Genomic DNA, 15371 nt, shown 5'->3' on the forward strand with positions numbered 1-15371 from the left:
CAAGGCAGATCATTGCATACCTCATACAGATTCTTCTCTTTGTTTATTCTTTTGTGCTTTGGTCAGACACTGTGTTAGGTCTTGTGGCAATGCTTTTCAGCAGAATCTTCTTTAGTTCTAGATGACCTACAACCACTTCAAGTCACTGTATTCATAGAGTTCAAAAACTTCTTTCATCAGTACTTTGGTCCTATCTTCTACACATAGGACAGAGCTTTTCTTCTGCTCTCTTTCTCTAGTTAAATTTCAAAGAGCCAGATCTGCTGTTGTAATTGTAAGCTGGATCTGACCATTGCTATTGCATCAAACACTCAGTAAGAAGAACAGTGGAGAGGGTGCCCAACCTGGCTTTACCCTGTTACGCTTACCTCAAAGCCTTCTGTTTTGTTTCTTGTTTTTGTATTTGTTCCTTTATGACATGGAGTAGTCTATGATGATCAGTACTTTTGCTCTGGTGTGTGGGTGAAGTAGTTGTAGACTCTAGCAATTAATGAGCAGATGACTTTGCACACAAAATTAAAATGTTTTCTTGAGTGACCATCAGAACATCTCAGAAGACTCCAATAACATTCAATAATACTGTTAAACATCTCACAAAACATAGTGCAAATGAAAATTGTCTTTAAGGATTTCTTCACCAGATTATCCTGGACAATTAATTTTTTTTCAGACTACCATGTGGCTCTGAGATCTGTTCCTATCTCAAAGCAGTTTAATCTTTGCACTACCTGCAAAGAGGATTGTTTCAGCTGACTGTTTGTTAGAATTAGGATTAAGGAGTGACAGCAGGGATACAAGAATGCGATTATCAAACCAAACATAAATAGCATTTTGCCTTCTTGGATAAACAAACACAATGTAACTATGGCCATACCTATGAAATACAATATATAAAGGATGATAAAAGAAATTAAAACTTGCATGGCTTTCACATGAGCTTCTCTGTTGAGGTCTCTGAATATCGAAACATGGGATTGCATCCGACTTCTGTGTCTCCAAAGTGAAATAATCAATAGGAAGCATGCAGTTAAAGCCACCACAAAATAGAAAATGACTCCCATATTCAGAAAAACACAGACAATAATGAACTCACTTTTCTTAATGGGGACCTGCTGGGATGTATTTCTTTTGTTATCTTGAATCAACTTTTCAAGTAGTGGAAAAGAAAGTAACCATGTCACAAGCAAACATCCTATCAGGAAGATAAAGACCAAATTAATTCTCCTCTTCAACCAGAGGAACATATAGTGGGAAAATTTTGCTATCTTTAGAAAATAGAAGACACTGAGGCTGGTAGCAAACAAGACACTCAGGTTGTTGATAATGACCCACAGATAATTCATGTATTCATTTGTATTGACAGGAGAAAGCAACTGTTCGGAGAATAACTTTGTATATGCATCTATAATTAATAGCCATGAAAGACAGAGCCTGGAAATTGCTAAGCCAGAGATAATAAATCCAACTGTAGACAATTTCTTGTTCTTGACATAGTAATTGCAGCTAACAACTCCAATAAATACATCCCCTAAAATTCCCAGTACTGACTCACTAGTTGAAATAAAAAGGAGGATGCCTTCTGCTGTACTCAGCATCTCTGCCAATTCCTAAGATTATAACTACTGCTTGCACTATTGCAGATTACCTGCTGCCGAATGTTTCATAAATTGACTGCTTGATGGAGGATTTATGCCATTTTACATTTTTTCCATAAATAAAGATTTCAAATTGTCTCAAGAATATATTGTGATAAAGTCACAATTTTCTCCCCAGAGATCCTTCTGCTTGCTTCTATAAAGCCTAGCCTGTCTACATGAATGTGTGTGTTCTAAAATGCCTCCTTGTAATTTGTTAATAAGCAAATGAAAGATTCTGTTTCATGAGTTTTACTTACCCTCCTGAGTCCATTTTGCATTAAATAGATTGAATTGCGGAATAGAGGGAGTGTCAGACCTGGTGAGAGGATTCAAAACAACAAAATCATATTTTGCGTTTCTTTCTCAATATCAGATCGTCATGAGCTGGGCATGGTGGTACAGGCTCATAGTCCCAAGATCTTTTGTCACTGCGACAGGGACATCACTCAACCCCAAAAATCTATCATAACTTTTTAATAGATTTTGATTGTCAAATTCAACAGTATGAATTCTTTTAGATAATTTCTCAGTACCCTTAGACATGGATTGAATTTTGTGTGTCAAATTAATGTTATCCTTTTCAATGGTATTAATTTTTTCAGCTAACTTTTGATTTTCAAAGGTATTAATTTTGTCAGCTAGCTGCTCATTATTAGACTGTAAAGACTGTCATTTCTAAAGGTATTTCATTCTTGACTCCATTATCAAACCATTTTCTTAAGGATACAATATGAAAAGCAAAGCTAGTTCCCAATATCAGATAAATGGATGTATCAGAAAAACCACATAAGCCTTGCAGAACACCATCTATAGTGTAAGCAAAAAGTTTATTATATTCATAGATGATGATATTGTCTAAAACCATATAATTTTCAAATTTATTAATTTACTTATACTTACCTCCACTAGGAGATTTCAGTAAATTGTCCTAAGTGTAATAATCTTTATTGGCCAACAGGTGCCATGCATCGTTGCAGTTGCATGGAAGAGAGATGCAACTGGCAGTGGAGAGATGCAACCAGAAGAGATCAGTAGTGGCATGAACAGTCCCACTCGGTTCCACATTGGCACCTGCTTAAATACTGACAAATATGCATTGTTTAACGAGTTAAGAGCAATGAAATTAATTCCTTACATTTAGACAGCTTTTTGGTGGCCAGAATATCAAGGAACACAAACTGGAAGCTGTGAAAATCATCACATGGCAGGGAACGTATAGGGGAAGCCCAGGAAATTGCCAAGTTGCCACAGAGTAGCTCCACTGTGATGGGGTTTTGACAAAAAAAACCACTTAGTAGGTGAAATCAAACCTGGTGAGCAGGGTTGGGGGACCTTTTGGGCTACAGATCTTTTGGGCCTTTTGGACCAGTCCCAGTTTGCTTGGAGTTATTATCCACATGGGTGCCAGAAGTAAATGGACACTAAAAGGTAGTCCCACACTAACTCAGAATGAGTATAATAAAGGGTTCTTTATTCAGGGGTAGGCTAACAGATCACAGTCCTCTGCATGAATGGGGAACAGAAACCAGAGAGAGAGCATGTAAGGTCTATGGCTGCATTTATAATATAAGAGACCACACCTATGTGGGCTGGTATCTTAAAGGCTATTGGCTGAGGGAGTTCTCACAGCAGGCAATGCCAGAGGTGTTATAGATGGAAATATGTTCTTCTAAATAGCAACAGATTTGGAATATCTGACTGAACTGTGTTCATTTTAGTCCTGATCTTTTGAGGTTCTATTGATAACTCCTGTTTTATTTATTTTATCTTTAATATAGATAACACAGTAAAGGTTCTATTTGCTGTGGCAATCATTGCATTCTCCTTCATTTAATGAGAAGTCTCCAACTTTGAAACAAGCCTAGCAATAATCTGAATATTGTATTGCAGAAAACAATAGAAGCCTGATGTTGTTGGGGTTCCGTGTTATCCCAGACCATAAATTAGTTTTCTTAACCAGACCCCAACATAAACTATCTCTCTTGACAGGCATGGAGGTCCGGGAATAAAGACAACTCACATGGCTTTATCGGAAGGGAGATTCTCAATGGTCTTTCAAGAAGCCTTGAGTTTACATCCTGAAGAATTCCTCCTGCTTTATTCTCCAAACCACTTTTATATCAAAACATAAACTGAGGGGGAACTGCATTAGCATTCTGTCTCCTAAGTAACCAAGTGAATGGCTTTTAGTCAGGTCCTCAACTACCTGTCTGCTGTGTATGCTAGCTGGCACGTAGGCTTCAACCAGCACCTCTATCAGGCACCCTCCAGATTACAAAGAAAGGAGCAAAACAACATCCTGACCTTTTAATAGGTAGAGACAGCCTGTCTGGAAGGTTATGTGACCACTTCAGGTGGGTAACTATGGCTTGATAGCCATACCATAAAGAAATATGGGCCTACAGAGATGTTCCTGACAAAAATGAGAGAGCAAGCTAGAAGTGGTCCTGGATGAGGATTGATGTGTCAGGCACTCATGAGCTTTGCTCTTACTATGTGCAGGCTTAATAAATACACGTTCATGGGAATTGTGATTTGAGAGTAATTTGTTTTTGTGGTAAAGGATTGTTTAGTTGTAGTTTTTAGACAATTTTGTCTCTCACACTTTATAAACAGGATCTATAAAACATCAGGGTCACAGAAGAATATGGAGCCTACAAATCAACGAGATCTTAGTATCTAAAAGCAAAATGTTTTGTTATTATTTATGTGGATTTATAGCACAGAAATCTGAATAGGATTCTGCTAGGTTAAATCTATGTGTCAGAGACGAGTTCCTTCCTGGGACCTGAGGGAACAATTATTTTCTTATCTGCATGTCAGTAACCTCTTTCATTTCAAAGCTAGCAGTGACCAGGTGAGTCTTACATGTCCTACACAGGGATCTGACACCTGTTCTGCAGTATTTAGGCTCTAGTATTTATGTTTCCACCCAGACAATCCAGAATATCATAAATTTAGAAAATAAATAAGTTTAGTGGGCTGATATCTTAGTGGGTAAATTGCCAATGAACCTGACAGACTGAGTTCAAATTCTGTAACACATATGGTGGATGAGAGAATTGACTCTCACCTTCATACGCATTGTGTTGTACACCCCTTCTCCAAATAAACAAAAATGTAATTAAAGTAAACTGATTAGCAACTCCAGTTCTCTGTTGTCAAGTCATTTAATGTAGAAGTCTTTGGTTTTGTGTCTTGAATGCTTGCTCATCTTTTGGGTGATTTTGTAACAGAGAAGATAGACATATTAATCTCCACTAAAGTTGGTTGGTGGTGGGCAAAAACACATCCTAGGCTGTGTTTTATAATTGCACTAGAGTTCTACATGTATAGAAATTTATATAAAATAACTTAATCATTAAAAATAAATTTGTTTATTTTATATCCCAGACCTAGGTTTCCCTCCCTTTTCTCCTCACAGTTCTGATACCCTCCTCCATTTCTGTTTAGGAAAGGGCAGGTCAACTTCTCTGTTTCTGTTTAGAAAAAAGGCAGGTCTCCCATGAATATCAACAAAACATGACTTATTAAGTTTTAATAAGACTAAGCACCTCCCTATGTATTAAGGCTGGTTAAAGTGACCCAGTATGGAAAGTAGGGTCCCAAAATCCTGTAAAAGCCTTTGTTTCTACTATCAGGATTCCTACAAGACAACCAAGCTATACAACTGTAACATATATGCAGAGTACCTAGGTCAGTCCCATGTTGGCTCCTTGGTTGACAGTTCAGTCTCTATGAACCTTTATGAACACAATTTAGCTGATTCTGTGAGTTTTTTTTTTTTTTTTTGTATTGTCATTGACACCTCTGGTTACAATAATCCTTTCTTCCTTTCTTCTGCAGGATTCTTGAACTCTGACTAATGTTTGACTGTGGATCTGCATCTGTTTCCTTCAGTTGCTGGATGAATACTCGCTGATGACAATTGGGATAGGCACCAGACTGGTCATGGGAGATGACCAGTTCAGGCTACATATCTCTTATTACTAGAAGTCTTAGTTGGGGTCATTCTTGTGGTTTCCTGGGTGATTAATTTGCACCAGGTTTTTACTCCTGTGGTATGAACTCATTGGAAAAGTCTTTTCTCTCATTGTTGCCTTCCGTTATCCTCTTCACAGATCCCACATCCATGTTCTCATCCTGTCATCTGTGTTCTAAGTTGAGCCCAGGGTCATCAAGATTGCGGTGAACATGACAAAATTATGGAAGAGATTATGGACCTTCTATCAAGTCTATGCTGTAGAAAGTAAGGCTGCTTCCTCAGTTAGGATGAGCAAAAGGATGCTGCCTTTGAGCTCTAACTGGGCGTACTGCACATTTTGTGTTCTTCGCACTAGGATGTCATATCTTATTTCTCTTGGGATTTCAATGCAGCAGGATGGTGTGTGGAGGAGCTTTATAGTGTCATTTCTAAAAGAAACAATTTGTGACTTTAAAGGTGTATTGTTGAAAATACACTCTAAGAAATTCAGGTAGATAAAAAAGTTAAATACTTGCACTATTTTAATTTCTGCCTAGTTGTACTGACTGTGAAATTGCACATAATTTTGTTTAGTTTGTGTTGCAGGGTAGAAATGTCTGTACCCATGGGGCCTGTGTACCAATAATATTTCTAAATACTCTAATCAGATTGCATTTGGCTCAGTTAATTTAACTCCAAATAAAGATATCCAATAATTTTGCTGCCATAGCAAAGCCTTCATCTAGTATGATGTATATATCCCTATACATATAATATTTAGATACATTTTTATGATAAGAAATTTATGATTAATTTAGTGATGGGTTTGGGCACCACAAGAACAAAGGAACAACTCAAGGTTCATTCCATGCCTTCTCATACCATGAGATTATCCCAGGGTCAAAGGACACAGGCTTAATCCAAGATGCCATGGAGATTAGATTGTGTAAAAATCCTTTGTTCTTATTAATGTCATTAAGAACAGTGTCATTAAATACAGTGAAAGTAGCCAAGGAAAGCATTGTGGGATTTCCAGTGTGGAACAATGTGAATACAGTTTCCTAGAATGAATGATTGTGTTTCAAGTCTATAAGACTTTCTTTAAAATTTCAGTCTTTCCCAGTATGTTCCATTGGATTCTATTTAGACTTTAATATGTCTAGGAATTTTTTCATTGACACCATAATTTCACACCATTTCACACCATAATTAATTTCTTGATTAAGCTGCTCTCATATAGTCTTAATGTTATCTATTATAGAGTATGTTTATACTACCTTGTAAACATGTTTTATATGATTTGGGCACATTGGTCTTATGTTAGAGGATTTTCTTTTACTCCATAGCAATCTAATTCTTCCTCATCTTTTGGAAAAGATGTATTGAATATTCTTTGTTCACTTTTCTTTTTACTTATTCTATGTCTTTTACATCATGTATCTTGATCCCATTCATTTCCCTGTCCCTTCACATCTACTCTCCATCCCTTCATCCCTCACCCAAACAAAACAAAATTTAGGAGAAAAAAGAATAAATAATACAAAATTTATTTATTTATTTATTTATTTTTTTAAAAATTACTGCCTCCTCCCCGTTTCCCATTTCCCCCCCCCCCCCCCCCCCCCCCCCCCCCCCCCCCCCCCTCCATTCCCCCTCCCTCTCGAGAATGATGAGCAGTCCAGGTTCCCTGCCCTGCAAAATTTAAAAAGAGAGTTCTTTTACATTTAAAGGGAGATATGATATAGATATGAATAATTTGCATTGGTATGGATTTTAAGTTCAATTTTGTTATATGTATATGTATTTCTGATCATGATTAAGGTATTGTGATTGTGTAGTTAATTTTAAAAATGTAATATATAATTAAGAAATATAGGTTAATAGATAATCATCTATAATAGTCAAGCTTGAAGTCATGTTAGTTAGATTTTATAGATGTGCATACATATATTTCAGATGGAAAGGTATTCTTCATATCTTTCAAAGACTACAGAATACGGCATTTAAAATTTTTTAATAACTTAGTGCTTTTCATGACAATGTGACATGTCTGCTCCTGGCAGCACCGAGCTACTACCTGAGATAGATGGGCATCGAAGAGGCTCGTTATAGAATTGGTTAGACATTTGGACAAGAAACTGCTCTTGCTTGGACTGTGGCATAAACTGAATATGAAGAACCTGCAGAGAGATGACTGTTAAACTTGCCTAAAGGCAAGATGATTCTGCAGGGTTGCTGCTTCATAAAAGAGATAGTGAGACATTCTGCAGGATACAGAAGAAAATGACTAAACAGTCTTCGTAATTTCTTGCTTCATGAAATAATCTGCTGGATACTGTGGGCCTGTAGGCTGAAGATGGATGCCCCAATGGTACAGAAGATCTTTGGGTGACTGTCCAGGCAGTGAAATGTCTCTGTCAATTCTAGAGTTTTGGAAGTTGCTTACAATGCAATTCTTGTTTACTTAGGTAATATTATATCCTTCTGGAGTCTTTGATGGCATTAAAGAATTTATAGTTATAGTTTTCTTTAGTTATGATAAAAGGTAAAGTAGATATAAATATTACAACTGTAATTCTTGCTTGATAACTGTTTTTATTATATGTAATTTTAGTATGTTAAAGTTAAACCCTTCCTTTTGGTTTTAACAGAAAAGGTGAAAATGGTGTAGGAGGTTCTTCTTTTCATGTGTTGCTTTCATTGATTAATTAATAAGGAAACTGCTTTGGGACTAATAGGGCAGAACTTAGGTAGGCGGAAAACACAGAACTGAATGCTGGGAAAAAGGGCAGAGTGAGAGAAGTCATGGATCCTCCCACCTGAGACAGACACCGATTAGAATCTTGCCGGTAAGCCACTGGCACTTGGTAAGACACAGATTAATAGAAATGTGTTAAATTAAGATTTAGGAGTTAGCCAATAAGAAATTAGAGCTAATGGGCATTATGTGGTCTATTTCTGAGGGTATTTACATCCCTTTCTATTTGTTTAACATTTATTTATAGGTCGATTTTATCTTTCTATAAATGCCTGACCTGTAGGATTGTGTGGTATACATGTAATATGTTTAATAGTATAATAAGCAAAAAACTGTTTCATTTACCTAGAAATATATGCTGGATCATTATCTGTCTTTATTTATGCAGGTATAACCGTGATGGCCATAACTTCTAATAAATGTGTGATTACTGAATCAGCCTTTTCTGGGCTTAAAGTGCTTGCCCACTGAAAACATAAATAAGTGTCAATGGTTTGATGTATGTTGGGGACCAAGAGACCCCAGGCCAAGAAAGCTGGCCCATCCTCCACACACTTCTTATAAGAACAGTTTGCTCGCTGCACAACTAGCTGAGCTGTGGTCTAGCTGAGCTGCAGGTGTCAAGAACGACTTGTTTTTTGTTCTTATTATTATCTGTGGAATATCTTGTGGTATACCTGAGAGATGTACTGCAGGTGGTGAAAAATAGACGAACAGCCACTTCCTCTTTGACCTAGGGCACAGTAGCTTTCCACCCTTTCTTACCCCTACCCCACCCTGCCAAAACCACCTTATAAAAATAAAAACCTTGCCTGCAATAAACGTAGCCTTGACGCATCTCAGACTGACTTTTTCTTTAACGCACTTGGTTCCCTTTCCCCTACCCCCCCCATTGTTCCTAGGTGATGCCTCCTCGAGACCCATAAAATAACCTGGCCTGCTGGATAGGTCAGATGTACATATTTCAATTTTCCAAATTCTGCAAAGTGGAACACATCCATCTGCCAGATGTCATTCCGTTGAGTACCCTTAGGGTTACTCCCTGCTGGCAATGGTGTTTGGCTATAGCAAGAGCAAAAAGGACATCTCTTTAAAATCACTTTAACTTGTTAGCATGTAATAGAAAACTCTTTCTTTAAACCTTTGTTATTGACATATTTTTTTTAAATCAAAATCTGAGGCGTTTAATGTACTTCCCATCAGTAATCAATCAATTTCTGCATTGCTTTGTGTTAGAGGACCTGGAGACCTATATGGGATCAAAGGTATGTTATGTATATGGGACAAAACCTATTCTTGAATATATTTTGAACCTGTATGGATAATGAAGTCAATTCTGTGTAATCTGGTATAAATTCAGCAGTTTCAATATGCAAGACAACTCTTTCTGCATATTGTGAATCAGTAATTAAATTAAGAGGTTCTAAGCATCTTTAGAATTGCATATAATTTTGCCTTTTAGACAGAATTATAAGGGCTTTGTTCCACTTTACTTAAATCTTCTGATTTGTAACCAGCCTTTCCTGATTTATTTGCGTCACTATAGAATGTACATTCTCCAATTGTTGGTGTGTCCCCTAGATGCAGGGAAGGATCCAAGTAGTTATCTTTATAAGGTTAATTATATCACTTTTGGGATAATTGCTATCAATCTCTCCTATAAAAATAGGAAATCTCTTTTCCAAGGTTTATTGTCTTCCACATAATTGATAAATTTCATCAGAATTAAAAGGTATTATAATTTAAGCTGGGTTTATATCTGCTCGTTGACAAAGTCTCAAGTTTCCTTTTATAATTAATTCAGAGACTTTTTTCACATAAAATTTTAATTTTTTACTTGTTTTATGTGGTAAAAATATCCATTCTAAGACTATATATTCCTTTTGAAATATAATCCCTGTAGGGGAAATTCTGGAAGGGAATATGACTAGAATGAAAATAAGATTTTGATTCACCCTATCCACATGTGTTTTCTGTAATTTTTTTCAACAACAAACAATTCCTTTTCTGCTTCAAATGTTAATTCTCTGGGAATGTTTAAGTCTTTGTCACTATCTAAGGTTTTGTTTAAATGAACTGTTAGATCAGGTGATAACCCTGAAGCTGGTCCTAGACGGAAAATGTCTCCTAACAATCTTTGAAAGTCATAATCAGTTTCTCCTAATTTGTGCCTTTTGTGCTCTAATATTCTGTAAACCTATATTATAACCTAGGTAACTGACAGAATCTCTCTCTGTATTTTTTTCAGGAAAAAAATTTAATCCCTATTTTGGCAAAACTTTTTTTACTTCTTCAAACATTCATTCTAAAGTATCTATGTTTGAATCTGATAGTAAAATGCCATCCATGTAATGGTAAATTTTAGAATTAGGAAATTTTTTACACATTATTTCCAATGGCTGGCTTACAAAGTATTGGCATAGGGTGGGGCTATTAAAAATTCCCTCTCGGAGGATTATCCATTGGTATCTCCTAGTAGGTTGAGAATTATTATGAGTAGGCAATTTTAAGGCAAATTTTTCTCTATGCTTTTCTTGTAAAGGTATAGTAAAAAAGCAATCTTTCAAATCAATAGCTATAAGAGGCCATCCTTTTGGTATTAGAAAAGACAGAGGAATTCCAGATTTTAGAGGTCCCATAGGTTGAATTACCTTATCAACAGCTCTTAGATCTGGCACCATTCTCAATTTAACAGATTTGATTTTAACAACAAACACAGGAGAATTCTAAGGGCTGGTTAATTCTTCAATATGGTGAACATCTAGTTACTCCTGTACCAGCTGTTCTAAATCCTGCAGTTTGTCTTCTGTAAATGGCCACTGTTTAACACAAATTGGTTTCTCAGTTAACCATTATAATGGTAGGGCTGTTGGTACCTCTGAAGCTTTGCTTGTTGAATTGTTTTCTTGTCCAGCCTGTATGGCTGGAGACCTTTGTGTATAGTACCTTTTAATATCCTTCCCAGAAATATGAGTTTATGGGACTTCAGAAATGTTAACTCTGTGTATTCCATTGCTGCAGCAGATCACAGCTCCATAAATTCACCACAATATGAGCCATATATGAGCCATATATGTCCCTATGCAGTCAACCCATTTTGTGCACTGTTTCACTTGAGATAGGGTTACTATTCCTAGTAACTGAACATCTGCTTTTCGAAGAGATCAATTTGGATGTCAAGATTCTGGAGGAATGACACTCATGTTTGCACCCATGTCTATCAAACCCACAATTACAATGCTGTTTATATGCACTATTTTTAATTTATCCTCCATGTCATCTAGAACAGTATGGTTTTACAGAACTTTCTCTGTCAGGGACCGAAGGCCCCAATAGAAAACTATCTTCCCTACCTGGACCAGTATGGAAGCGTGAGAAATAACCAGACACAGCTTACACCATCATCACTGAAGGGCATCCCAAGCATGTATATGAAACCCATTTATACAAAATGAAATAAAAAAAATAAATCTTGTGAAATGTTAGTTGTTACAGCAAAAATGAATGGCAGACAGAAATTATCATAGAATATTCAGCTTTAATAAGGAAAGGACTTACAAAACCGAGGTTCCTGCGGAGAACAGGAAAGCAGAAGGGAATTCTGGGAAGCATGCCCACAATCTTTATAAGTAAAAAAATAACCTCAGGGGACCTCACCCTTCAAGCAAGGTGATTGGCTGGTCTTCTCCTACAGTTGGTTCTAATGAATGCTGACCTTATTGGATCATATTGTGTATTATGAAAGGGCCACATTAAACAACATGTGCCCTAAGTTGCTTTCTGGCATGAACTTTATCATATAACAAGAAACTGACAAGAACATGGTGACTGATTTTTACTCTTAAATGGACTTCAGAGAGCAGTGGATGCTGACTTGAGCTGTTAAAAACAACAAAGTCATGTTGGATTATAATATAAAAACACACATAGCTTCTTTGAAGTTTAAGTAACTTGTGGCAGGTAAAATGAAGTATTTATTTATGTGCTGGGGTGTGAGTTCAGTGATAAAGCATGTCAATGAGCACTCTAGTACAGAGATGTAAGACAGTTTTGAAGCTATATTTTTAGGCTACATGTCACCAAAAATGAGGTATTGGTTTAATTACGGAGCAACTGTTTCTAACAATATTCCATCAGGCTTCATAGTTAGACAGATATAATTAGGGATATTGATATAGACATGAAGGTAGACATGAAGAAATGGTTTGGGCTGTTTTGATACTTTGGGTGAACATTGTGAGGAGACTCAATAATTAACAAAATCAATGCATACCTGTGTGAAATTGCCACAGTATAATTAAATAAAAGATAAATAATGATGATAAGATATTAAGACAAATGAAATGAGAAACAAATTTACTTTCATGTATTGAGGGCTTTCAGCTTTTTTGGCTTAGAATAATCTAATTGTAGGTATTTGCCTGAAAACTGTTTGTCTAATAAAGTATTTTTTGCCATTTTAGTAAATTATGATATTTTATTCACAAATTATCATATATTATTGGAGTTTTTCATGATTTTTTTAACCTCTTACATGCATCCAACTCCAAACTATGGCTTTCAGCTTAGTTTCATAGATTCCAGAGTTTCTTGGAACATCCACAAAGAGATTATACTTGTTTCTTATAAAAGGAAATATTGTAACTATTAGGATTGGTAATAATGTTGGTTTAGACATACAAAGCCTGTTAATGAGTAAGCAGAGGACTCTTCTGGAACAGAAGGCTGTTTGACAAATCATTTAGAATACTATCAGTCATGAAAATGGGTGGTTTCATTATGACATGCAGCTTTGTCAATATTGTAGTAGAATATGGTTAGCATGTGTCTATGAAGATACACATAATCTTAACCTATCTTGGCATATCTTCTATACTGCTCACAGCCATATTGGATTCATGGCCATCAAAAGAATTATGTCAATAGGAATTTACATGTCAAAATTTCAAAATGACATCAAATTGTCATTTCTATGGATCTCCCACTGTGCTACTTCCATGAACATCACTCTAGTTTTCATAAAAAATTGTGTGAAAGGAGGAAAAGAAGGATATGATCTAGGTAAAATTCTAAAAAAAAAATTGAGTAGAGCATCAAAAAAAGCAAGTTAAGAATCTAAGTATTAAGACTCAACTATTTGGAAGGTTTAAGGATTCCTCATCTTATTGAACATCTAAATATTTTGTATTTATCTTTCTAGTTAAAATTCAACAAAATTTAAAATTCAATGAATGAACATTTACAAATCCTCAAAAATTAAAGTTGAAAGATTGCTTTAAGGTATACATAAAATATTTAAAAATTTCATTTGCCAATTATGACTAGGTATATGATATTTATAAAAATCTATAAAATTTCTAGGAATTTTATAAATTTACAAAAAATTATAGGGAGATGAAGACAATGAACATCTGGCCCCTAAGACACCATTGCATTTATAGGACTGTCCAAGTAGAGGAAGAATGGGAGTTGGTTGACACTTGAATGCCCAAAAGAACACAAGGGCAAATAGCAAGTTCCTAACATGGAAATTGTGAACTGAGAGGGTTTCCTGTGAAAAAGAAACAAAGATTCCTTTCTACAGTACTCCTAGGCAGTTTTTCAATAGGACTCTGGTAAAACAACACACATGACATACTAAGATCATGTTTATGTAGTTTTATCTGTTTAGATATTTTAATATTGAAAACCATGTCCTATATGAAATATACTGCTAACATCAGAGATATATGGGAAATACAGCAAAGTTGTGTGCAGGATGCCAGGTAAGAAGAAAAAAAAAAAGGTCTCTCAAATGATAGTGGACTGATTCTTAAATGGAGAAAATAGAACCCTTTCTAATGAAACAGTATGAAGAGGTCTATAATTTCCTTAGATATGGCCACACTCCACATATTTCACTCACCCATGCACAGAATAAAAAAAAAAAAAACAGAGTAATTACATGCTAAATATTTTATTGAAGTGTTGAGGTTCACTTACAACATCATTGTTCCACTGAAAGGGCATTAAAAGGTAACTGTTTTCTAGTTTTCCTGCAATAAATAAATAAGTAAGTAAGGTCAGGGAGATATCTGTTAGGTTTTTTTTTTTTTTTTTTTTTGATATCTAAATCTGTTAGCCTCAAGACATTTGATGGAGAGTGAATTTAAATCACATTTTTTTTCATAGAACTCAAGGTATAGAGGTCTTTTAAGTTTTAGATGTACAAGAAATCTATGCCTTTTAGAAGACGATGGTGGTCTCTAGAGTTTTGAACTGTGCTGTTGGCAGGAGGCTGTTCATTCATTCGCTGGTGTTCAGCCCCAAAATAAGCAATCAGAAACCATATTATTTAAATCACTGCTTGTCAAGTCACTTAAGTATATATCTAGATACCTCTTATATCCTAAACTAACCCATCCACATTAAGTTGTGCATCACCACGAGGTCACGGCTTATCAGCAGGTTTCCAGCTGGTATCTAGTACCTTTCTCCTCTGGCACCTCCATGGCTTCTCACTGACTCTGCCTTCTTTCTCCCAGCATTCATTTTAGTTTTCCTGCCTAGTTCTATTCTGCTCTATCTCTAGGTCAAAAGAAGATTGCTATTAACCAAAGTTATTTACAGCAAGCAGAGGGAATCCCAAATCTTTGTAGAATGATAAAGTGTCTGATTATTTTGTCGTGCTGATGAACCTTTTATTTATGCAGAAAATTTCTAGAGGTTTACTTGCCTCTTCGTCACCACCCTCCTCTGGTTTTTCAGGTTTAGGAGGGCGACTTGGTTTCTCCTCATCTCCCTCCTGGGGTGGGCCTTCTGGTTTTTCAGGTTTAGGAGGGCGACTTGGTTTCTCCTCATCTCCCTCCTGGGGTGGGCCTTCTGGTTTTTCAGGTTTAGGAGGGCGACTTGGTTTCTCCTCATCTCTCTCCTGGGGTGGGCCTTCTGGTTTTTCAGGTTTAGGAGGGCGACTTGGTTTCTCCTCATCTCTCTCCTGGGGTGGGCCTTCTGGTTTTTCAGGTTTAGGAGGGCG

General features: G+C 36.2%; 1 protein-coding gene across 1 annotated transcript; it reads right to left on the reverse strand.

The window, feature by feature from the left end:
* Positions 1 to 671: 671 nt before the first annotated feature.
* LOC126495031 (taste receptor type 2 member 114-like) lies at positions 672 to 1595 on the reverse strand. Its single transcript, XM_050132637.1, has one exon. The coding sequence runs from the start codon at positions 1593 to 1595 to the stop codon at positions 672 to 674; it is 924 nt and encodes a 307-aa protein (XP_049988594.1).
* Between the last annotated feature and the right edge of the window lie 13776 nt (positions 1596 to 15371).

The sequence above is a fragment of the Alexandromys fortis genome, unplaced genomic scaffold (genome assembly GCF_014885135.2).
Source record: "Alexandromys fortis isolate MF-2015 unplaced genomic scaffold, M_Fortis_MF-2015_v1.1 scaffold_388, whole genome shotgun sequence".
In the NCBI taxonomy this organism is placed as follows: Eukaryota; Metazoa; Chordata; class Mammalia; order Rodentia; family Cricetidae; genus Alexandromys; species Alexandromys fortis.

What these genes read in the sequence shown, in the direction of transcription:
- LOC126495031 (XM_050132637.1), bottom strand. Translation starts at nt 1,595, where the DNA reads ATGCTGAGTACAGCAGAAGGCATCCTCCTTTTTATTTCAACTAGTGAG.